The sequence below is a fragment of the Aethalodelphis obliquidens genome, unplaced genomic scaffold, assembly GCF_003676395.1.
Source record: "Aethalodelphis obliquidens isolate GAN/ISIS:26980383/991018 unplaced genomic scaffold, ASM367639v1 scaffold18, whole genome shotgun sequence".
In the NCBI taxonomy this organism is placed as follows: Eukaryota; Metazoa; Chordata; class Mammalia; order Artiodactyla; family Delphinidae; genus Aethalodelphis; species Aethalodelphis obliquidens.
In genome coordinates, this window is record NW_020837962.1 from 16,036,144 (window position 1) to 16,062,234 (window position 26,091).

Consider the following 26,091-nt stretch of genomic DNA (forward strand, 5'->3'; position numbering starts at 1 on the left):
TTAGAAATTTCCTCTCAGAATCTTTTTTTTAAAAATTAATTAATTAATTAATTAATTAATTTTTGGCTGTGTTGGGTCTTTATTGCTGTGTGCAGGCTTTCTCTAGTTACAGTGAGCGGGGGCTACTCTTCATTGTGGTTCGCAGGCTTCTCATTACGGTGGCTTCTCTTGTTGCGGAGCACTGGTTCCAGGCACGCAGGCTTCAGCAGTTGTGGCATGTGGGCTCAGTATTTGTGGCTTGTGGGCTCTAGAGCTCAGGCACAGTGGTTGTGGCACATGGGCCTAGCTGTTCCACGGCATGTGGGATCTTCCCGGGCCAGGGCTCGAACCCGTGTCCCCTGCATTGGCAGGCAGATTCATAACCACTGCTCCACCAGGGAAGCCCTCCTCTCAGACTCTTGAAGGTTAGAAATAATGTTTTTTTCTCTTGTCATCTAGCTTTCAGAGATGCTGGTGTCTGACATCACTTGATTTCTAATCCATGCATGTATGAATCTCATCTCATTTTATACCATTGAATCATCTCCTTCCACCTTGACTGTAGGCCCAGCCAGAGGACTCACCTTGGTCAAAAGGACTCTAGTAAACAGGGTGCAAGTGGAGGTTTGAAAAGTGCTTGTGCATTGGGCTGGCCCCTTCTTGCTGCTGAGAACCCTTCCATCACCCTTGTGAACAGAACAAACTAGTTTCCTAGAAGATAAGAGATTGTGTAGAGAGAAGTCCCAGCCATCCCAGGACATCCCAGACACGTGAGCGAGGCCGTCTGGGATGATACAACTAACAAGCCTCCAGCTCAGACCAGAAGAACCACCCAACCAACCCACAACTTAAGTCGCTAGGTTTGGGTGATTCGTTACACAGCGAAAGCTAACTGATACACTTCCCTTCCATTTTCCAGAAGCTGTTAGAAGAGTCTCCTTATCCCTACTGTTCTCAAATTTCAAAGATGTGCCTCGATGTGGATTTTTTTTTCATCAGTTATGTTGGAGACTCAGATCTCTTTCACTCTCTGGAAGCTCATATTCTTTAATTCTGAGAACATTTCTCATATTTTCAAAATTATTATTTCTTCCCATCTATTTTCTCTTTCCAGAGTTCCTATTATTTAAATATTGGACCTGAAAACGTGCCCCATTGGGTTAACAGAAACTGGTGACTAACAGAAATTCTTGATCTTGTCTTACAGAACACCAGATAAGGGAACAGCTTGTTAAGAAACCCTTCACTTGTGACCTGCCTTCACTGACCAAGCTCACCTTAATTATTTTTTGGCTCCCTAACTGCCCCCTATAGATAACACCTTTGAAGTAGGGGTTGCTATAGTAATGGGGGCTTAAGTTGTTTTCCAGGAACTTGGAGTCAGCTCCAGTGCAGTTGAAGCTGAGTAAGACTGATTAGGAATGCCCACCCTAAAATTTGGCTTGCGCAGGTGTCCAGTGACATACATCTTGACACCAGAGGGCTGAAAAACTCCACCCTCAGATCGTGCTAAATGCCTCCATTTTTTTTTAAACAGGCATCCCGTGGAAAAGCGTGTAACCCAGATACACCTGCGCACAACACCGGTTACCTCACTTTTTCCCTACCTCCAGTCACCTTTTCCCACACCTAAGACCACCCTACTCCTTTATCCCATAAATATCTCAAGCCCTCGCCTTCAGGGAGGCAGATTTGAAATTTGTTCTCCATTCTCCTTCTTTGGCTGCCTTGCAAAGGAACCTTTTCTGTGTGACAAACCTCCATGTCTTAACGTTTGGCTTGCTTCAGGTCAGGCAAATAAACCTGGCTTGGTAACAGACCTACTAGATTGCACTCCTATTTGTTTTTTTCAAGCTTTAATTCCTACTTCTTGTCTCTATGTCTTTTTCTTATACTTTCTGGGGTATTGCTTCAATGACTGAATTTTTAATTTATAATAATAACATACTTTGTTTCTGAATGTCATTTTTATAATATTTAGTTCTTTTTTTCCCTGGATGAAATATCTTGTCTGTCTGTGGATCTTAGTTATAGCATTATTTTTTTTAAAAAAATCTCTGTTCATCCCACTTTTCTTTTTCTTTTTGTTTTATTCTGTCTTTTGGATTAGCGGCTGTACTCAGATGTTCAGTGGCTTTTGATTATTCATAGTTTTGGGTGGCGGGTTGTGGGGTTTTTTGGTTAATATTTATTTATTTATTTATTTTGGTTGCACCGGGTCTTAGTTGTGGCAGGCAGGCTCCTTTGTTGCGGCTTGCCAGCTCCTTAGCTGCAGCAGGCAGGTTCTGTAGTTGCGGCAGGCAGGCTCCTTAGTTACGGTACACATGTGGGATCTAGTTCCCTGACCAGGGATCAAACCTGGGCCCCCTGCATTGGGAGCATGGGGTCTTATCCGCTGTACCACCAGGGAAGTCCCGATTATTCATAATTAAATGTAAAGCACCACAAAGCTTCTTGGAAGCTGTGTATATTGGCAGAGTTTGTGAACTGGCGGCCCTCCCTTTAGGGTGACCATGTCGCAACCTGGTCATTTTATTGGAAGGATGAAAAATGTGAATATCTTTGGGGCTTTTCTCTTGGGTCAGGCGATTTCCCCAGGAAAAGTTCTCCAGTACCCTACTGGGGGTTGCAGGGTGGGATTAAATCTCACTGCCAGCATTCTGGGACCTACGTAGGGCAGGGTGAATGTGCCAGCTCTTACTTAACCCCGATTTCCAATGCGGTGGTCTGGAATGTAGGGGACACGGGTTCGATCCCTGGCCCGGGAAGACCCCACATGCCACGGAGCAACTAAGCCTGTGCGCCACAGCTACTGAGCCCGTGTGCCACAACTGCTGAAGCCCACGCACCTAGAACCCTTGCTCTGCAGCAAGAGAGGCCACTGCAATGAGAAGCCCGCGCACCACAGCGACGAGTAGCCCCCACTCGCCGCAACTAGAGAAAGCCCGTCTGCAGCAACGAAGACCCAATGCAGCCAAAAATAAATAAATTTATGAAAAAAATCATAATAAAAAACATTAGTTTATCCAAAATGTTATATAATTATTTGGGGAGATTGGCGAAGAAAAATTGCATGTCTATGTATATGGTATAAGAAGATTAAATCTTCACCTTCTGTAGTATGGACTGTGCTCTGGGAACTTGGGAACACAGCTTCCTATGCCTCTCCAGGGAATAAGGCTGTCCTCTTCTCCCTGCCGTTGTCCCTGCCTTGTCTGAATCCTGAGCCTCAGCAGATTCTGCACTGGGAATCCATTGCCTCGCCCCTTGGCTTTTCGTCCTGTAGTTGCTGAACTCTCAGCTTGCGTCTGTCTGCTAAATGAGTTTACTAGCATCTGTAACTGTGCGGCTAGCTCTCATCGGCTATTGTCTCCTTCTCCGTTCTCTTTGTTTTTATGAATTTATGCCTTTAAAAAGTTTTTTAATTCTCTTTTCTTCTCATCTTAAGTGAGGTGTTGATAGGAAGCTCATGTGTTCAGCTCATCTTGTTTCACTGAAACCTGTAGTGAGCTTTTCATACGAATGGTGAGTGCTTTTTGTACAAGCTAGTTACCCAAACTAAAAATAATTGATTACATGGGTGGTTGGAGTCAATGCATCTATCTGACCCACTTATTTTATAAAGAAATAAATTTTTTATCTGAAGGCGACTACCCATCCCAGCTGTTTCATTGTCAAGCACATTGCTAAGGATTTATCAGAATATATACTTACTGGGCACTTTGTCTTTTCCACTTGATCTGAAGGAAAAGAAACAGAGTAGCAAGGGATGAAACGTCAAGCTCTTTGCTTGTTTAAATGTCAGAATGTTGCCACAGTGAATGATGCAGGAGAGCCTGGGTCAGCACTGTTTACAGAAGAGCACATGATGTTTTGTCTCAATGAGCAGGAAGATGTTTTGTGATAAAATGTGGTAAAAGCTTGTCATTTTTTCCAACTAAGCAGTAAAAGGAAGTACACAATGTAAAATGATCAATGAGAAGCTCTGAGTCATCAGTAACATAGGACAATGGGCAGGGTAAAAATAAGATTGAACGTGCTGAAACAGAAAGCAATAACAGCATGGCCTAGGAGCCCAAGTAACTATGGGACTCCAAGGCATTTAAATGTAGTTCGTGCTTTTTAAAGTTACTGAGTGGTGGGGACGCTGAGGTAAACCATGGTGGTTCTATTTTCTTTAGAGTCAGGTTTATTAAGATACAACTTACATACAGTGAAATTCACTCTTTTCAGCGTACGTTCTATGAATTTTGACAGATCCATTCAGTGAGGGAGTCACCGCTGTGATCAGTCCCATAAAACTCTCCCCTAATTTCCTTCTGTTCCCCAACCCCAGCCCCTGCAACCAATGATCTGTTTTCTGTTCCCGAAATTCTCTCCTTTCCAGTTTATCTTATAAATGGAATCATACAGTAGACAGAATTTTTATTCTGGCTTAAATATTTCTGTACAGGTTTTTGTGGGAACATAAGTTTTCATTTCTCTGGGATAAATGCCCAGGAGTGCAAGCTGGGCTTAAATGGTAGTTGCATATTTAGTTTTTAAAGAAACCACCAAACTGTTTTCCAGAGAGGCTGTGCCACTTTACATTCCCACTGGTTATGTGGAAGTGATTCAGCTTTGATTTTTTTTTTTTTTTGTAAATTTGTGTTAAACTGCTGAAACTGTCAAAGATTTACTCAGGTTAAAATGTATGCACTTTTAAGAATGTTTTCTTTCTCGAAGTGTCATGACTAATCTCACTGCAATAAAAAAAACCTAAGTCACTCCCAAAAGGGAAAACAAAAATCATGCTGGCCTTACTCTTTTCCCCCAGAAACTTTAAACCCCAGGGAAAAAATAGAATAATGATGTTTACAAAGTTCTTGGCAGGGAGAGAACATGGGATCCATGAATATCCAGCCAATATTCTAATCAGGCATCTCAAAGACTAAGGAGCTCTGGGAAAAGAGCAGCAGCCCCGTGGGGCCCCTGGAAAACAAAGCAAAGCAAAGCAAAACAAAAAGAAAATACTATAATGAAATCCAGCCAACCCATAAATGAATCGAAATGAAGAGTGGAACGAGAAAACTGTAATAAAAAAATGGCAGTGCACATTACATCCACTCAATTATAGACGGAAATCAAACAACTGGAGGATGCATAGTTGTAACACAGATGTATATAAAAGTTCTGAAAAATAACAATAATACAAGCAAAATAATCAGGAGACTAGGGCAGAGCAGACAAAGATCATTACAGAGATCATTATAGCTTTCATTACAAAGAGACAATAGTGCCCTAAATGGAAACTTATGATAAAAAATACTTGGATCTCAACGATTTTCATTAAGATGTTGAAAACACATAGATTATATGACATAATATAATATATATCTTAGGCATTAAAGGAAACTTTTAGGTACCCTTATTTCTTTGGTAGTCAGTAATCTATTTAGTTTTAACTCAGTTCATTTGGAAATAACCAAAAAAAAAAAAGACTGGGTGTCCTGCCAGATATACTGCACGGTGAATACTAACCAGCTGTACATCTATTTATAAATACATTTCAGCATTCCTGATTGCCTTGTGCAGTTTAAATTCTCCTTTGAACCGATTGCAACATCTTACTGGTTCTTTCATAATGAATGAGTTGAAATCTTTGTCATGTGTTCATTTCATATTTGTATGAGAATCACAATTTTACCTTTTCTAAAAATTATCTTTTAGCATTCATTTAATGTAGCACATTAGGGGCAGTTGGTGGTGGTGGGATGAATTGGGAGATTGGGATTGACATGTATACACTAATATGTATTAAATGGATAGCTAATAAGAACCTGCTGTATAAAAAACTAAATAAAATAAAATTCAAAACAAAATAATGTAGCACATTGGGTTTTCCTGATAGGAAATTGTCTCTGAAATTTCTCCCTGTTGAAACACCTGGCAGGCAGGTGAGCTTATGAGGTCAGTCTCCCCTCCTGGAGCATTTGTAGAAACCTTGGACATAAGTTTGTTCCCCAGGGACTGTCACATGCCTCTGTTATTGGGCTTTTGGAGACAAGGCCTGGAGCTGAGCTTGGACCTTGGTGGGGGGCATCTTTCTTGGGGGGCCTGCCTACTTCCTCTGTCATCGCTCTCTCTACCTGCCCTGCCTGGGCCACACATCTGGGCAGGGGCTGCTGAGATTCCTGTGGGGCAAGTAGGGCCCCAGGGCAGTTAGGAGCTGTGAGGGCTTTGAATTTAGACTTCAGTTAAGTGGGTTGGTTTGACCTCTGCAACCTGTCCCCCAGGACTTTAACTTTATTTAAATAACTTAAATTTACATTTGAAAAGTGATATTCCATTCAGTTATTTGAAAACAGCATGACTGGAACCATTTGGGTATCCACTTTTTAACCATACATTTTATGAAATCTAAATACAGAACAAGAATTTCCTATGACAGTTTAGCTCCTGGATTGAAATATGCTGCAAATGTAAAATACACACAAGATTTCGAAGACTTAGCACCAAAAAAAAAAAAAAAAAAAGCAAAACATTACATTAGTTTTTTTTTTTTTCCTACTGATTACGTGTTTGTATATTTTTGTATATATTTGATATACTGGGTAAAATATATTAAAAAAAAAATTTTTTTTTTAATTTTATTTTTTTTAAATAAATTACCCAGTATATTTTTGATATACTGGGTAAAATAATATATATATATAATTGCAATTAATTTCACCTTTCTCTTATGTTGTGAAACATGATACTAGAAAATTTGCGATCACATGCATGGCTGTCATCACTGGGACAGGCCACTTTGGACCGTGAATTCTCCCATCCCTCTCCGCTTCCTTCCTCATTTGCCAGGCGGCACCAAGTGGTCCTGATCCCCGCTTTTCTGCTTTGGGTTCCTAACCCCTGGCAGCGTGTTGTCTTCTTCCCCGGAGGATCACTCTGCCTGCTTTCCCCTGTCACTCCAAGGAGGGGTTTTGAGGTTCTAAGAGGGAAGACCCCAGACTTTACAGGCTTTCCCGGATCTGGCCGCCAGAGGGCGCTGCGTCGCCGCCGCCGTTGCTAAGCAAGTCTTGGCCCGGAAGCAGTTTCCCATCCCGCCCCGCCCCGTGACTGCCGCGCGCCAGATAATTTCCGGTGGGGAGTGCGCTGAGTTGCGGAGAGCGGGCTCCTGCGGTGGCGACGCGATGACCACTCTCCGGGCCTTCACGTGCGACGACCTGTTCCGCTTCAACAACATGTGAGTGAGGCGCGCCCGGGCCCAGCTGCCGCCGGCGCGTCCCCGGGGCCGTGAGGGGGGGGGGCCGGGAGGACGTGCGGACGCCCCGCTGACCTTGGCCGGGCGGTCGTCCCCTCGCAGCCCTGCGCGCGGTGTGGGCGCTTCTCGGGGCGCCGGGCGGGGCGGGGGGCGCCAGCCCGGCTCTGACCCCCGGCTCCGGCCCGCGTTCCCCTCCGGGCGGGTTAACACTGTGGCCCCGTCCAGGGCCCGGCGGGTTTGCGCGTCTCGTTACTGTTGCTGCGCATCCCGGCGGGAGCACTGCTGCGGCAGGCCCAGGGTATGCACGTTCCTCCGTCCGAGTTAAGTCAAGGACTGTGACTTGCAGGTGCCATTTTTTTTTTAAGTTTTATGAAAGTTCCTGAACACTTAAAAAGTTGGTAGAATTTTACCGTGAACACGTGTAGACTATTAGCTGGACTCTACCGTTAACATTTCGCTACATTGGCTTCATCACATTTCTGTCCACCCACCCATCTATCCATGCACCCACCAATCCCAGACCCAGTTTAAACACCCCGGGGCAGTTATGTGAAAACTAAGGACCAGAGAGTACATATTCAAGTGTCAGGAGGATGGAAAGAACTTGAGATGAGGTGGCTAGAAACATTCAAAGAGGGGCTGAGCCTTGGAAAATGGGTAAGTGTTGACAGGGTTGAGGAAGGAGGTTCTGGAGGAGGAAGCAGGTGCGGGCGTGGCCGACACCTGGGAGGTGAGTGATGGTAGGAGCGGGTTTCTGTAACTCAGTGGTCAGAGAAACTGGTGAGACTGGACTTCTGCTCCACTATTGGGGGAACTTTCTGTGGGGCCTCTCCCAGTAGGAGCAGTGTAACTAAGGCGACTGTTGAGGGCTCGCTGTGCCTGGCACTGGAGTAACCCATTTCCTCCTGACAACTCTGTGAAGTAGCTGCCCTTCTCATCCCCAGTTTTGGTGTGAGTAAACTAAGGTCCTGAGAGCGCAGGGGAATGGCCCAGGTGGTAGAGCCCTGCGTGGGAGTGGGCAGAGCAAGGAGACTGATCAACGAGATTGGCTCCAGGCGGGTGGTTCTTACAGTGGTCCGTGAGCACCGGGAGCTTTTTGGAAATGCACGTTCCTGGCCGCCCAGGAGCCTGAGCTCGCCACCGCGGGCCTGCTGGAAGAGGTATACCAGGCAGGTGTGAGCCATTTAGGTGGTCTTGGCAATGGCCGGGAGATGATGACTTGACAAAGGCTTGGGTTTGGGAAGCCCAGGCTCTGGAGGTGACAGTATGCCTTGAAGTTTCAAGAATAGATGAGGCAAAGCCTGCTGGAGAACCAGTTATAACCGAAGACCTAGGAAGGGCCAATATTTTTATACGAAAATGAATAGAGTAGAAGGAAAATAAGCATGACCATTTATTTATAACAAAACATTTGATTTCCGAGAATCATGTAGCTTGTGAAGTCTTCTTCAGAATATGCCAATAGGGGAGCTCCTCTCCCTCCTCGTTTTCTCCTACTTCTCACTTTGATTAGGGCACTTCCATCAAGAACTCCGAGAATCACTGGAGTAGGGTGTTGCAGTAGTAACTGAAAGAAGCAGTGGATGTAGAAACGTTGCAGTTAATTTAACAAATATTTTATTCTTGGCAAAATGTTTTATGCCTATTGTGCACCAGTGCTGAAGAGACAGTAGTGAACAAAACAGAAAAAAAATGTTATCTTTATGGAATTTACAGTTTACTTATTTAAATTGGCTGTGCTGTGTGGCTTGTGGAATCTTAGTTCCCTGACCAGGGATTGAACTTAGACCCTTGGCAGTGAGAACCAAGTTGGGGGAGTCATAGTCATAACCACTGAACCGCCAGGGAATTCCCAGAATTTACAGTTTAGAGGGAAGAGTAAGATAGAACTTAGCATTCAGTACAAAGGAAAAAATGTGAGCTGGAAAGGGAAATAGGGAGTGAGTGGGGATTCGGCTTTGGGTGAGGTGTTCAGGGAAGGTGTCACTGCAGAAAGACCTGGAGGGGAGGGAGTCTGTGGGCACTGTGGGCGGGAGACTTCCAGGCAGAGGGAGTGGCACGGGCACAGATTCCTGTTTCGGAGGAGGAGGCAGCGGCAGCTGTGCTGGAACAGTGAGTGTGGGAGTGTGAGAACACCAGGTCCGATCGGAGTCAAAGGGCTCGACCTCGGAGAGGCATAGAACGTGGGTCTCCGCCAAGGGCGCTCAGACACCCAGGTGGAGAAGTCAGCTGGGCATCCGGATGTGGGAGTCTCAAGTTTAGGTCTGGGCTAAAGATAGAAATTTCGGGGTCAACACTATGTGGATGGCATTAAAACCAGGTGGCTAGGGACTTCTCTGGCGGTCCAGTGGTTAAGACTCCACGCTGCCAATGCAGGGGGCCCGGGTTTGACCCCTGGTCAGGGAACTAGATCCTGCATGCCGCAACTGAGATCCCACACGCGGCAACTGAGATCCCGTGGTGCTGCAGCTAACACCCAGTGCAGCCAAATAAAAACAAACACAAAAAACCACGTGGCTAGGTGACATCAGTGATGGGTGAGTGCGGACAGGAAAAACGAGGTTCCAGGAATGTGCCCCAGGGCATCACATGTTAAAGGAGACACAGTGGCCCTGTGAGGTGGGAGGAAAACCTGATGGTGGGTCTGGAGTCTGAGAGAGGACAGCATTTCAGGAGGACGGAGCCCTGAACTGTGTCAGGTCTGCCGGTGGCTAGGTGTGCAGCACGTTTATACATTTCTTTCAGGGGAGCAGAGTCCTGGGTCCCGAGAGGTGGGGGCATCTGCTCACCAGGCCTCCAGGCCTGGGTCCAGGAGTGCAGGTGGAGTGTGGGCGCAGAGGTGTAGGGGGGGTGGAGCGGGGGTGGGACCTTGGTGAAGCTTTCTCCTTACTGCTGTTTTCTTCTTGAAATTGGAAGCAGCTGAGGTGGAAGGGGGAGTGTTGAGGAGACAGGAGAGGGTATAGAGTAGTCCTGAGAAGCAGGGGAGAGTGAGTCCACATGGATTAGTGATTCTCCAGGTGTGGCCAGGGGCGCCTCAAGATTGTTTTGGGGGTTCTGCAAGCCATTTTCATGATAATAAGGGTTTTGTTTGGGGTGGTTTTTCTTTTGCCTTTTTCATTTTCATTCTCTCACAAGTGCACAGTGGAGTTTTCAAGGTTTGTGATCATGTAATAGTAAGCATAACAGGCACAGAAATGAGAAATCAGCTGCCTTCTATTAAACCAGACATTAAAAAGATCTGTAAAATTGTTAAAATAATGCCATTCTTGTCACTAAATTTTTGTTTTCGAAAATAGTGACGTTTTTGGTTTAAAAAAAGTTATTCATATTAATGTATTATTTATTTTTTAAATGAATGTTTTAAACATTTAAATGTCAATAGATGTAATCCACATAAACAGAAGTTCTTGGGGTTTTCAGTAATTTTTGAGTGTAAAGGGATCCTAAGAACTGCTGGTCTCCAGAAATGCAGTGTGACTGTTTGCATTGTTAAGGGTCCAAAAGCAGAGTTTGACTGTGCAAGAGGAAGAGTTGAAGGTAGCTGTTTTGGGGTCTGGCAAAATATTGGTTCCATTAATTGAATAGGAAAGTAAGGGGCAGAGGTCTTTGTAGACAGAGGCAGGTGTGCATTTAAGAAATGCTGTCGGGAGTGTTGTGATCGGATATGCTGGCGTGGCAGGCGCTCAGCAGCTCCAGAGCCAGATCAGGAGCTTCCCTCTGAGAACAAAATTGAAAGTATGGGAATGGGGGCGGTGGGGGGCAGAAATGTAGAAGAGTGGCGAGCAGAAGCCTGAGTGGTGAGATGGCCCACATTTTGGGGGAGGAGGGAGGGAGGAGGAGGAATTGGCAGAGAGGGGGTGCTTGTCAGATGCTGCAGGGCTAGGGTTATTACCCCCATCTGTGATTGACATGCCAGCTTGGTCCCCAGTTCCGGTAACAGTTTATTGCCATTTAGAAAATGGAAGGCTTTAGGGACTTCCCTGGCAGTCCGGTGGTGAAGACTCGGTGCTCTCACTGCTTCGGGCCTGGGTCCAGTCCCTGATCCAGAACTAAGATCCCACGAGCCACTTGGTGCAGCCAAAGGAAAAAGCAAAAAGGAAGGTTTTGATGATGTATTAACTATAATTTGTAAAGCAGCAGCAGTTAAATGAAAATGTACAGAGGTCTTTATAGTGGCTGTGATGATAGCTCATTATGGTCATTAGGAAATTAAACCATCTTTCTTAGCTGTAAAGTTGGTTTTAAAGTTGTGGATTTAACATGTTTTGTTTTCCCTGTGCATGTTATTTTTAGTTGTAGTCTCCTTATTTAAACTGGTTTTGTAAACACTGCTTACTGTTGACATTTTTCTTGTTTCTTTTAGTAACTTGGATCCACTTACAGAAACTGTATCCTTTTTTAAAAAGTTAAATGAAGGCTTACTAAGAATAAGGAAAATAGAGGATCAAAAGGAAAAAAATAGACTTGAGTACCAAAAATGTTTAAAACTTGGAGGTCAGGAAACATAAGCAACATTGAAAGCAGTTGAAAATAAAAAACACTAAAAACCTGGGAACAAGAGTTATCTTACACCTGTTGACAAGCCGCTAATATAATGACCTCATAAATCAAGAACAGTACAGTTCCCTGCCCACCCTGCCCCTCAGTAGTAAGCATAGCTGTGAGCAGCAGAAAGTGGTGACTTCAGCAGGAGGGGCTATTCCTGCCTGATGTGAATGAGTCTAGAGTGGACGAGCAGTCCTGGTGGCTCTGTGACATTCCCAGCGACCGGGCTCTGCAGTGGAACCACTCTCCCGTTCCCGGGTGTTCCTGGCTTCCTGTCCAGGTGGCTCCCAGAGCGTACCGCATCTCAGCCATGTTCTTGGCAGGAGGATCGATCAACAGGGGAAGGTGAGTGCGTCCTTCCCAGACTCCCAGGGGTACCTCTGGGAGGTGCCACACAGCCTTCTGCATCCTGTGGACCCCTGCCTCGTGCCATACCTGCCTATCTAGAACAGAGTCTGGAATGAGCCTGATTTATATTGGGGCGTGTTGCTAAAGTGAAAGAAGGACTTTGGCTAACATCAGCAGTACTTCTCATGCTCCCCACTAGAGATACGGGCAAAGATGTGTGAAGTGAGGGTCCTCTGACCCTAACAGACAATCCCCACACGCTCAGGAGTGTGAAACAGAGCTGCACTTTGGGGTTATGTGCCATGTCCACTGCAGGGTAGGAGAGTAGTATTAATTGATAATTTAACAAAGAGGGCATATAGGATGCTATGAAAATATTAAAAAGAGTTCGGTCTCACCAGTTAAAAGACATGCAGATTAAAACCAAAATGAGATACCATGTTTTATCTATCAAATTATGAAGGATTTCAAGCAGTGATAAAACTCAAGGCTGATGAAGGTGAGGTGAGGGGAGCAGTCTCATAAACTGCGAGTGACAGAGTAAATGCTAGTCTTTCTGGAAGGCACTTTGGTAATGTAATACCTAGTAATTCAATTTCCTGGAAGCTGAAGATAATAAGAAATAGAGTCAATTATGTCGGGTTGGCACAGTAATGTGCATGGGCCAGGTTTGGCCCACTGCCTTTTTTTGTAAATAAAGCTTTATTGGACACAACCATGGTGAATAATGTACATATTGTCTGTGCTCTTCTCCTTGGTTTTCACAGTTTTTTCTTTTAAATGGAAATAGAGTTGATTTACAATGTTGTATAAGTTCAGTAGTTTTTTATGGTAAGAATGCACAACAAGGTAGAAGTAGAAGAACCTTTCTTAATTTGGTAAAGGTTTGATACTAAAAACCTTCAGTAAGCATTATAGGTAAGTGAGAAATTAGATTCGTTCCCTTTAAGATTGGGTGTAAGATGAGAATGCCTGCTGTCACTACTGCACGTTAACATAGTTCCAGAGGAACTGACCAAAGGTATTGGAAAGAAGAAAGAAGTGAAAGAAAGTATAAGGATAAGAAAAGTAGAAATAAAACTGTCATTATTTATAATTGATAATACAGTCATCTATCTAGAAAAAAGAACAACCTATTAATAATAAGCGAGTTCAGCAATGTTAGAACCAAGATCAAGTTTTGAAAAATCAATAGCATTTCTGTACACTAGCAGTAGAAATCAAGAAAATATTTTTAATTGAATACTTAAAACATGAATATCTACTTAAAGAACATCATGCATAAAACTAAAAAGTTGAAAGAATGGAAGCAGATTTTTTTTAATATCTAAAACTGACAGGAAGTGAATAGCTAGCATATATAACGAGTTTTTTTTTCTGTTCTGTGCCGTTTTTTTAAAATTTTATTGGAGTATAATTGATTTACAGTGTTGTGTTTCAGGTGTACAGCAGAGTGATTCAGTTATACATATATTCATTATTTTTCAGTCTTTTCTCCTACAGGTTATCACAGAATATTGAGTAAAGTTCCCTGTGCTATACAGTAGGTCCTTATTGGTTACCTATCTTATATATAGTAGTGTGTGTATGTTAACCCTAAACTCCTGATTTATCCCCCCCCCTCCCCTCCATGTTTCCTCTTTGGTAACCATAAGTTTGTTTTTGATATTTGTAAGCCTGTTTCTGTTTTGTAAATTAAGTTCATTTGTATCAGTTTTTAAATTACACTCCACATATCAGTGATATATGATATTTGTCTTTGTCTGACTTAGTCTGATAATCTCTGGGTCCATCCATGTTGCTGCAAATGGCATTCTTTTCTTTTTTTTTGGCTGAGTAGTATTCCACTGTATATATGTATACCATATCTTCTTTATCCGTTCCTTTGTCGATGGACATTTAGGTTGCTTCCATGTCTTGGCTGTTGTAAACAGTGCTGCAGTGAACATTGGGGTGCATGTATCTTTTCAAATTATAGTTTTCTCCTGATAAATGCCCAGTAGTGGGATTGCTGGGTCATATGGTAGTTCTATTTTTAGTTTTTTAAGGAACCTCCATACTGTTCTCATAGTGGTTGTACCAATTTACATTCCCACCAACAGTGTAGGAGGGTTCCCTTTTGTCCACACTCTATCCAGCATTTGTTTGTAGACTTTTTGATGATGGCCATTCTGACCAGTGTGAGATGATATCTCATTGTAGTTTTTTTTTTTTTTTTTTTAGATTCCGTATATATGTGTTAGCATATGGTATTTATTTTTCTCTTTCTGACTTACCTCAGTCTGTATGACAGACCCTAGGTCCATCCACCTCACTACAAATAACTCAATTTCTTTTCTTTTTATGACTGAGTAATATTCCATTGTATATATGTGCCACATCTTCTTTATCCATTCATCTATTGATGGACACTTAGGTTGCTTCCATGTCCTGGCTATTGTAAATAGAGCTGCAATGAACATTGTGGTACATGACTCATTTCGAATTATGGTTTTCTCAGGGTATATGCCCAGTAGTGGGATTGCTGGGTGGTATGATAGTTCTATTTTTAGTTTTTTAAGGAACCTCCATACTGTTCTCCATATTGGCTGTATCAATTTACATTCCCACCAACAGTGCAAGAGGGTTCCCTTTTCTCCACACCCTCTCCAGCATTTATTGTTTGTAGATTTTTTGATGATGGCCATTCTGACCGGTGTGAGATGATATCTCATTGTAGGTTTGTTTTTTTTTTTAAAGAGAAAAAAAGTTTTCTTAAATCTGGAAAAACAAAGCACAGAAGAACCAACAATGTTTCAAACAGAAAGTCACAAAAATTGTAACCATCATCATCAGTTCACTCAGTCCCATGTAATTATTTTTCATCTTGATCTTTTGTTAGCACTTTTTTGAATTCATCAGTTTTCCATTAGAGTTCTGAAAATGCTTATTCATTCAGTTCAGCAGTATAGTCACTTACCAGAAACCTGTACTTGTCAGTCTTTTCCATGAATTACTTGAAGATAAAACCCTTTATAGGAACATTTTTGCAAAAGCAACAGAGTACACCCAGAACTGTCTGTAAATGACAAAAGACTTAAAAATGACCACAGTTAAAGATTTGATGAAAGTTCATAATAATGCACTTGACAAGGAAATTTAGTTATTTCTGAGATATACATTTAAAAATAATAACTAGAATTATGACTTATAACATTATACCAGAACATACAAGATTTTTAGGAATTTCTTGTAATGTCTGAAACGTTTATATTAACATATTTCCATACAAATAACCCAAAGAAAGTTTTAGTACTAGTTATTTTTAATTTTTGAATTTTATTTTATTTTTTTATACAGCAGGTTCTTATTAGTCATCAGCTTTATACACATCAGTGTATACATGTCAGTCCAAATCGCCCAATTCATCACACCACCATCCCCACCCCACCATGGCTTTCCCCCCTTGGTGTCCATACGTTTGTTCTCTACATCTGTGTCTCAACTTCTGCCCTGCAAACCGGTTCATCTGTACCATTTTTATAGGTTCCACATACATGCATTAATATACAATATTTGTTTTTCTCTTTCTGACTTACTTCACTCTGTATGACACTCTCTAGATCCATCCACGTCTCAACAAATTACCCAATTTTGTTCCTTTTTATGGCTGAGTAATATTCCATTGTATATATGTACCAAAACTTCTTTACCCATTCGTCTGTCAATGGGCATTTAGGTTGCTTCCATGACCTGGCTATTGTAAATTGTGCTGCAGTGAACATTGGGGTGCATGTGTCTTTCTGAATTATGCCCATCATTTCTGATGATTCTAACTGGTGTGAGGTGATACCTCATTGTAGTTTTGATTTGCATTTCTCTAATAATTAGTGATGTTGAGCAGCTTTTCATGTGCTTCTTGGCCATCTGGATGCCTTTGGAGAAATGTCTATTTAGGCCTGCCCATCTTTGGATTGGGTTGGTTGTTTGTTTTTGTGGTACGCGGGCCTCTCACTGTTGTGGCCTCTCCCGTTGCGGAGCACAGGCTCCAGACGCGCAGGCTCAGCAGCCATGGCTCACAGGACCAGCCACACCGCGGCACGTGGGATCTTCCCGGAACAGGGCACGAACCCCTGTCCCCTGCATTGGCAGGCGGACTCTCAACCACTGCGCCACCAGGGAAGCCCTGGTTGTTTGTTTTTTAAATATTGAGCTGCATGAGCTGTTTATATATTTTAGAGATTAATCCTTTGTCTGTTGATTGGTTTGCAAATATTTTCTCCCATTCTGAGGGTTGTCTTTTCGTCTTGTTTATGGTTTCCTTTGCTGTGCAAAAGCTTTGAAGTTTCATTAGGTCCCATTTGTTTATTTTTGTTATTTCCATTACTCTAGGAGGTGGATCAAAACAGATCTTCCTGTGATTTATATCAAAGAGTGTTCTTCCTATGTTTTCCTCTAAGAGTTTTATAGTGTCCAGTCTTAAATTTAGATCTCTAATCCATTTTGAGTTTATTTTTGTGTATGGTGTTAGGGAGTGTTCTAATCTCATTGTTTTACATGTAACTGTCCAGTTTTCCTGGTACCACTTATTGAAGAGACTGTCTTTTATCCATTGTATATCCTTGCCTCTTCTGTCATAGATTAGTTGACCATAGGTGCGTGGGTTTATCTCTAGGCTTTCTATCTTGTTTCATTGATCTGTGTTTCTGTTTTTGTGCCAATACCATATTGTCTTGATTACTGTAGCTTTGTAGTATAGTCTGAAGTCAGGGAGTCTGATTCCTCCAGCTCTGTTTTTTACCCTCAAGACTGCTTTGGCTATTCGGGGTCTTTTGTGTCTCCATACAAATTTTAAGATTTTTTGTTCTAGTTCTGTAAAAAATGCCATTGGTAATTTGATAGGGATTGCATTGAATCTGTAGATTGCTTTGGGTAGTATAGTCATTTTCACCATATTGATTCTTCCAGTCCAAGAACATGGTATATCTCTTCGTCTGTTGGTATCATCTTTAATTTCTTTCATCAGTGTTTTATAGTTTTCTGCATACAAGTCTTTTGTCTCCCTAGGTAGGTTTATTCCTAGGTATTTTTTTCTTTTTGTTGCAATGGTAAATTGGAGTTTACCAATTCCTTAATTTCTCTTTCAGATTTTTCATCATTAGCGTATAGGAATGCAAGAGATTTCTGTGCATTAATTTTGTGTCCTGCAACTTTAGCAAATTTATTGATTAGCTCTAGTAGTTTTCTGGTGGCATTTTTAGGATTCTCTATGTATAGTATCATGTCATCTGCAAACAGTGACAGTTTTACTTCTTCTTTTCCAATTTGCATTCCTTTTATTTCTTTTTCTTCTCTGCTTGCCGTGGCTAGGACTTCCAAAACTATGTTGAATAATAGTGGTGAGAGTGGACAACCTTGTCTTGCTCCTGATCTTAGAGGAAATGCTTTCAGTTTTTCACCATTGAGAATGATGTTTGCTGTGGGTTTGTCATATATGGCCTTTATTATGTTGAGGTAGGTTCCCTCTATGCCCATTTTCTGGAGACTTTTTATCATCTGCATCTATTGAGATGATCATATGGTTTTTATTCTTCAGTTTGTTAATATGGTATATCACATTGATTGATTTGCATATATTGAAGAATCCTTGCATCCCTGGGATAAAGCCCACCTGATCATGGTGGATGATCCTTTTAATGTGTTGTTGGATTCTGTTTGCTAGTATTTTGTTGAGTTTTTAATCTATATTCATGAGTGATACTGGTCTGTAATTTTCTTTTTTTATAGTATCTTTGTCTGGTTTTGGTATCAGGGTGATGGTGACCTCATAGAATGAGTTTGGGAGTGTTCCTTCCTCTGCAATTTTTGGAAGAGTTTGAGAAGGATGGGTGTTAGCTCTTCTCTAAATGTTGGATAGAATTCACCTGTGAAGCCGTCTGGTCTAGGGCTTTTGTTTGTTGCAAGATTTTTAATCACAGTTTCAATTTCATTACTTGTGATTGGCCTGTTCATATTTTCTGTTTCTTCCTGGTTCAATCTTGGAAGGTTATACCTTTCTAAGAATTTGTCCATTTCTTCCAGGTTGTCCATTTTATTGGCATAGAGTTGTTTGTAGTAGTCTCTCAGGATGCTTCGTATTTCTGTGGTGTCTGTTGTAACTTCTCCTTTTTCATTTCTAATTTTATTGATTTGAGTCCTCTCACTCTTTTTCTTGATGAGTCTGGCTAATGGTTTATCAATTTTATCTTCTCAGAGAACCAGCTTTTAGTTTTATTGATCTTAGCTCTTGTTTTCTTTGTTTCTGTTTCATTTATGTGTGCTCTGATCTTCATGATTTCTTTCCTTCTGCTAACTTTGAGTTTTCTTCTTCTTTCTCTAGTTCCTTTAGATACAAGGTTAGATTGTTTGAGATTTTTCTTGTTTCTTTAGGTAGGCTTGTATAGCTATAAACTTCCCTCTTAGAACTGCTTTTGCTGCATCCCATAGGTTTTTGGATCATCGTGTTTTCATTGTCATTTGTCTCTACGTATTTTTTAATTTCCTCTTTGATTTCTTCAGTGATCTCTTGGTTACTTAGTAATGTATTGTTTAGCCTCCATGTGTTTGTGTTTTTTACGTTGTTTTCCCTGTAATTCATTTCTAATCTCATAGCGTTGTCAGAAAAGATGCTTGATAACGATTTCAATTTTCTTAAATTTACTGAGGCTTGATTTGTGACCCAAGATGTGATCTATCCTGGAGAATGTTCCATGCGCACTTGAGAAAAAAGTGTAATCTGCTGTTTTTGGTTGGAATGTCCTATAAATATCAGTTAAATCTATCTGGTCTATTGTGTCACTTAAAGCTTGTTTCCTTATTTATTTTCATTTTGGATGATCTGTCCATTGGTGTAAGTGAGGTGTTAAAGTCCCCCTGTATTATTGTGTTACTGTTGATTTCCTTTTTTATAGCTGTTAGCAGTTGCCTTATGTATTAAGGTGCTCCTATGTTGGGTGCATATATAATTGTTATATATTCTTCCTGGATTGATCCCTTGATCATTATGTAATGTCCTTCCTTGTCTCTTATAACATTCTATATTTTAAAGTCTATTTTATCTGATATGAGTATTGCTACTCCAGTTTTCTTTTGATTTCCATTTGCATGGAATATCTTTTTCCATCCTCTCACTTGCAGTCTGTATGTGTCCCTAGGTCTGAAGTGGTTCTTTTATAGACAGCATATATATGGGTCTTATTTTTGTATCCATTCAGCAAGCCTGTGTCTTTTGGTTGGAGCATTTAATCCATTCACGTTTAAGGTAATTATCAGTATGTATGTTCCTATGACCATTTTCTTAATTGTTTTGTTTTGGGTTTGTTTTTGTAGGTCCTTTTCTCCTCTTGTGCTTCCCACTTAGAGAAGTTTGTTTAGCATTTGTTGTAGAGCTGGTTTGGTGGTGCTGACTTCTCTTAGCTTTTGCTTGTCTGTAAAGCTTTTGATTTCTCCATTGGATCTGAATGAGATCCTTGTGGTTGTAGGTTCTTCCCTTTCATCACTTTAAGTATATCATGCCCACTCCCTTCTGGCTTGTAGAGTTTCTGCTGAGAAATCAGCTGTTAACCTTATGGGAGTTCCCTTGTATGTTATTTGTTGTTTTTCCCTTGCTACTTTCAATAATTTTTCTTTGTCTTTAGTTTTTGCCAATTTGATTACTGTGTGTCTCGGCATGTTTCACCTTGGGTTTATCCTGTATGGAACTCGCTGCACTTCCTGGACTTGGTGGCTATTTCTTTTCCCATGTTAGGGAAGTTTTTGACTATAATCTCTTCAAATATTTTCTCAGGTCCTTTCTCTCTCTCTTCTTCTGGGACCCCTGTAATGTGAATGTTGTTGCGTTTAATGTTGTCCCAGAGGTCTCTTAGGCTGTCTTCATTTCTTTTCATTCGTTTTTCTTTATTCTGTTCCACAGCAGTGAATTCCACCATTCTGTCTTCCAGGTCACTTATCCGTTCTTCTGCCTCAGTTATTCTGCTATTGATTCCTTCTAGTGTAGTTTTCATTTCAGTTATTGTATTGTTCATCTCTGTTTGTTTGTTCTTTAATTCTTTTAGGTCTTTGTTAAACATTTCTTGCATCTTCTTGATCTCAGCCTCCATTCTTTTTCCAAGGTTCTGGGTCATCTTCACTATCATTATTCTGAATTATTTTCCTGGAAAGTTGCCTATCTCCACTTCATTTAGATGTTTTTCTGGGGTTTTATCTTGTTCCTTCATCTGGTACATAGCCCTCTGCCTTTTCATCTTGTCTGTCTTTCTGTGAATGTGGTTTTTGTTCCACAGGCTTCAGGATTGTAGTTCTTGCTTCTTTTGTCTGCCCTCTGGTGGATGAGGCTATCTTAAGAGGCTTGTGTGAGTTTCCTGATGGGAGGGACTGGTGGTTCATAGAGCTGACTGTTGCTCTGTTCCGAAGAGCTCAGTAAAACTTTAATCAGCCTTACTGCTGATGGGTGGGGCTGGGTTCCCTCCCTGTTGGTTGTTTGGCCTGAGGCAACCCAACACTGGAGCCTACCTGGGCTCTTTGCTGGGGTAATGACAGACTCTGGGAGGGCTCACGCCAAGGAGTACTTCCCAGAACTTTTGTCAGTGTCCTTGTCCCCACAGTGAGCCGCAGCCATCTCCCACCTCTGCAGGAGACCCTCTAACACTAGCAGGTCTGGTTCAGTCTCCCCTGGGGTCACTGCTCCTGCTGGGTCCCAATGTGCACACTACTTTGTGTGTTCCCTCCAAGAGTGGAGTCTCTGTTTCCCCCAGTCCTGTTGAAGTTCTGCAGTCAAATCCCACTAGGTTTCAAAGTTTCATTCTCTAGGAATTCTTCCTCCCGTTGCTGGACCCCCAGATTGGGAAGCCTGATGTGGGGCTCAGAACCTTCACTCTAGTGGGTGGATTTCTGTAGTATAAGTGTTCTCCAGTCTGTGAGTCACCCACCCAGCAGTTACGGGATTTGATTTTACTGTGATTGAGCCCCTCCTAGCATGTCATTGTGGCTTCTCCTTTGTCTTTGGATGTGGGTTATCTTTTTTGGTGAGTTCCAGTGTCTTCCTGTTGATGATTGTCCAGCAGCTAGTTGTGATTCTGGTGTTCTCTGCAGAGGGAGTGAGAGCACGTCCTTCTACTCTGCCATTTTGGTTCCTCCCTCCCTCATTGTAGTTTTGATTTGCATTTCTCTGATAATTAGTGATGTAGAGCATTTTTTTAACGTGCTTTTTAGCCATCTTTTTTTTTTGGAGAAATGTCTATTTAGATCTTCTGCCCATCTTTTGATTGGGTTGTTTTTTTGATATATAGATGCATGAGCTATTTGTATATTTTGGAGATTAATCCCTTGTCAGTTGCTTCATTTGCAAATATTTTCTCCCATTCTGTGGGCTGTGTTTTCATTTTGTTTATGGTTTCTTTTGCTGTGTAGAAGCTTTTAAGTTTAATTAGGTCCCATTTATTTTTGTTTTTATTTTCATTACTCTAGGAGGTGGATCAAAGAAGATACTGCTGCAATTTATGTCAAAGAGTGTTTTGCCTGTTTTCCTCTAAGTTTTATAGTGTCTGGCCTTCATTTAAGTCTTTAATCTGTTTTGAGTTTATTTTTGTGTATGGTGTTAGGGAGTGTGCTAATAACTTCATTCTTTTACTTGTAGCTGTCCAATTTTCACAGCCTCACTTATTGAAGAGACTGTCTTTTCTCCATTGTATATTCCTGCCTCCTTTGTCATAGATTAGTTGACCATAGGTGTGTGGGTTTATCTCTCGGCTTTCTATCCTGTTCCATTGAGTTGTATTTGTTTTTGTGCCAGTACCATACTGTTTTGATGACTGTAGCATTGTAATATAGCCTGAAGTCAGCGAGCCTGATTGCTCCAGCTCTGTTTTTCATTCTCAGGATTGCTTTTGCTATTAGGGGTCTTTTGTGTTTCCATACAAATTTAAAATTTTTTTGGTTCTAGTTCTGTGAAAAATGCCATTGCTAATTGATAGGGATTGTAGTTGAATCTGATTGCCTTGGGTAGTATAGTCATTTTGACAGTATTGATTCTTTCAATCAAAGAGCATGGTATGTCTTTCCGTTTGTGTCATCTTCGATTTCTTTCATCAGCATCTTATAGTTTTCAGAGTACAGGTCTTTTGTCCCCTTGGTAAGTTTATTCCTAGGTGTTTTATTCTTTTTGATGTGATGGTAAGTGGGATTATTTCCTTAATTTCTCTTTTTTGGCCTTTCATTGTTAGTGTACAGGAAGGGAAGAGATTTCTGTGTCTTAATTTTGCATCCTGCAACTTTACCAGAATCATTGATGAGCCCTAGTAGTTTTCTGGTAGAATCTTCAGGATTTGCTATGTGTGGTATCATTTTATCTGCAGTGATGATAGTACTTCTTTTCCAATTTGGATTCCTTTTATTTCTTTTTCTCTGATTGCCATGGCTAGGACTTCCAAAACTATGTTGAATAAAAGTGGTGACAGTGGACATCTTTGCCTTGTTCCTGATCTTAGATGGAATGCCCTCAGCTTTTCACTGTTGAGAATGATGTTAGCTGTGGGTTTGTCATATATGGCCTTTATTATGTTTAGGTAACTTCCCTCTATGCCCACTTTCTGGAGAGTTCTTATCATAAATCAGTGTTGAATTTTGTCAAAAGCTTTTTCTGCATCTATTGAGATGATCATATGGTTTTTATTCTTGTTTGTTGTTGTGGTGTATCACACTGATTTGCAGATATTGAAGCATCCTTGCATCCCTTGGATAAAGCCCACTTGATCATGGTGTATGATCCTTTTAATGTATTGTTTGATTCAGTTAACTAGTATTTGGTTGAGGATTTTTGCACTTATGTTCATCAGTGATATTGACCTGTAATTTTTTTTGTGGTATCTTTGTCTGGTTTTGATATCAGGGTGATGATGGCCTCACAGAATGAGGTTGGGAGTATTCTTTCCTCTGCAGTTTGTTGGAAGAGTTTCAGAAGGATAGGTGTTAACTCTTCTCTGAATGTTGATAGAATTTGCCTGTGAAGCCATGTGGTCCTGGACTTTTCTTTGTTGAAAGTTTCTTAAACACTGTTTCAATTTCAGTACTTGTGATTAGTCTGTTCATATTTTGTATTTTTTTCTGGTTCAGTCTTGGAAGGTTGTATCTTTCTAAGAATTTGTCCATTTCTTCTAGGTTGTCTGTTTTATTGGTATACAGTTGTTTGTAGTAGTCTATTATGATTGTTTTTCTGTGATGTCAGTTGTAACTTCTTCATTTCTGATCTTATTGATTTGAGCCCTCTCCCTTTGTTTTTGAGTCTGGCTAAAGGTTTATCCATTTTGCTTATCTTCTCAAAGACCCAGCTTTTAGTTTCATTGATCTTTTTTGTCTCTATTTCATTTATTTCTGCTCTGATCTTTATGATTTCTTTACTTTTACTAACTTTGGGGTTTTTTTTTTTTTCTTTTTTTGTACTCTCTCTGGTTGCTTTAGGTGTAAGGGTAGGTTGTTTACTTGAGATTTTTGTTTTCTGAGGTAAGATTGTATTGCTATAAACTTCCCTCTTAGAACTGCTTTTGCTGTGTCCCATAGGTTTTGGATTGCTGTGTTTTTGATGTCATTTGTCTTTAGGTACTTGATTTCTTCTTTGATTTCTTCAGTGATCCATTGGTTGTTTAGTAACATATTGTTTAGCCTCCATGTGTTTGTGTTTTTTTACAATTTTTTTTGCCTGTAATTGATTTCTAATCTCATAGCATTGTGGTCAGAAAAAGATGCTTGATGTGATTTCAATTTTCTTAAATTTACTGAGGCTTGATTTGTGGCCCAATATGTGATCTGTCCTGGAGAATGTTCCATGTGCACTTGAGAAGACAGTGTATTCTGCTTTTGGATGGAATGATCTATAAATATCAGTTAAGGCCATCTGGTCTGATGTGTCATTTAAGGCCTGTGTTTCCTGATTGATTTTCTGTCTGAACGATCTGTCCACTGATGAAAGTGGTGTGTTAAAGTCCCCCCCCCCCCATTATTGTGTTACTGTCAACTTCTCTTTTTGTAGCTGTTACCATTTGCCTTATGTATTGAGGTGCTCCTATGTTGGGTGTCTGTATATTTACAATTGTTACATCCTTTTCTTGGATTGATCCCTTGATCATTATGTAGTGTCCTTCCTGATCTTTTGTAAGTCTTTAAAGTTTGTTTTGTCTGATATGAGTATTGCTACTCCTGCTTTCTTTTGAATTCCATTTGCATGGAATACCTTTTTCCATCCCCTCACTTTGTCTGTATGTGTCCCTAGATAAGAAGTAGGTCTCTTGTAGATGGCATATATATGGGTCTTGTTTTTGTATCCATTTAGCCAGTCTGTGTCTGTTGGAGCATTTAATCCATTTACATTTAAGGTAATTATCAATAAGTGTTCTTACTGCTGTTTTGTTAATTGGGGTTTGTTTTTGAAGGTCTTTTTTCTTCCTTTCCTCTTGTTCTCTTGTGATTTGATGTCTGTCTTTAGTGTTGTTTGGATTGCTTTTTCTTTTTTGTGTGTGTATCTATGGTAGAGTTTTGGTTTGTGGTTCCCATGAGGTTTTGATAGAGCAGTCTGTATAACTACAAGATTGTTTTAAGTTGCTGGTCTCAATTTCCAGTGCATTTCCAGTATCCTGCATTTGTACTCTTCTCATGGTTGCTGATTTTGATATCATATTTATGTGTGGATGGTTTCCTACCTTTATGTTTGCCTTTACCAGTGAGCTTTCCCATTTGTAATTTTCTTGATTCTAGTTGTGGCCTTTTCCACAGAGAAGTTCCTTTAGGTTTTGTTGTGGTTTTCACAGTTTGAGTAGCTGCAACAGAGGCCAATATGGTCCACACAGCCTTGAATATTTACTGTCTGTCTCCTTTTTTGTTTTCTGATTTTTATTGGAGTATAGTTGCTTTATAGTGTTTTGTTAGCTTCAGGTGTACAGCAAAGTGAATCAGTTATACATATATTTCCTCTTTTTTCGATTTCCTTCCCATTTAGGTTACCACAAAGCATTGAGTTTCCTGTGCTTTACTTTAGGTTCTTGTTAGTTATCTATTTTATACATAGTATCAATAGTGTATATGTCAATCCCAATTTCCCAATTCATCACCCACTCCCCCCACCCTCCAGTCTAGCTCTTTAGAGAAAATGTTTGTTATTTTGTTAGCCCCTGAGTTAATGTCAGTAACAGCAGTAAAAATCAACTATAGATACATGCAGCAACAGGGCTACATATCAGAAACAAAGTTGAATGGAAAAAGACTCCATAATTTTCATTTGTATTTAAAACATTGACCTATTAAAGACTTCTCCATGTTTATAAAAAAGTAAAAGGAGTTTGAAGAATTCTGAATGGCAGAAAATTTTCACTGTATATAAGGGAAAGTATTAGGAAAGTATTAGGATGCAAATCAATTTATGTGGTGTGCTTCCCGTTACACTTAAAAGTTTTTGGTGAAAGTCCCATAATCCAGGTGAGGCCACGTTTCAGAGTAACCTGCCAGGGCTTCTTGGTCCATGAGCTTGAGCCAGGGGCTCCTCCAGTAGCCAGAGAAGAGATGGTTATGATGTCAGTGGCTGGATGGCAGAAGGACTTGACAACTGCCATGTTAAGGGTTATGTTTGAAGAGACAGAATAAAGGCTGTTCTTCAGAGGAGAGTTTGAAGAATTTACACTGAACAGATTTTCCAGGAAGTTTAAAAAAAAATGATTGATGGTGTCCCCTTATAGAACTGCATCAGCAAGCTTATACTAAGGAGGAGGACAGGAATTGAGTACAAGTCAGCAAGGACACCAGGGTTGAAGAGTTAAGTAATGAGCAGTACTCAGGCATTCACTTTTAAGTCAGCTTTTTTTTTTTTTTTGCATTACTAGAAATGGAGACCTTGAATTGGTGGAGGGGAAAAACTAGGTTTGTTAAGTAGCCTTTGGAAATACTTAAGTTTAAAGTTATTTTCACTGTCCCATGGC

The 26,091-nt window shown here is 40.8% G+C and overlaps 1 protein-coding gene across 2 annotated transcripts in view; it reads left to right on the forward strand.

Moving 5' to 3' along the window:
• The first annotated feature begins 3,012 nt into the window (after positions 1-3,012).
• Positions 3,013-26,091, forward strand: part of NAA20 (N-alpha-acetyltransferase 20, NatB catalytic subunit) — a 30,068-nt gene continuing 6,989 nt past the window's right edge. The window contains exons 1-2 of one of the 2 annotated variants that reach the window (XM_027118090.1): positions 3,013-3,504; positions 11,586-11,610. In XM_027118090.1, the coding sequence (XP_026973891.1) occupies positions 3,449-3,504; positions 11,586-11,610 (81 nt within the window). In that variant the 5' untranslated portion in view covers positions 3,013-3,448. Of the gene's footprint in view, positions 3,505-7,079; positions 7,205-11,585; positions 11,611-26,091 lie in introns of those variants that run through there. The other variant, XM_027118091.1, reaches the window with a different exon arrangement.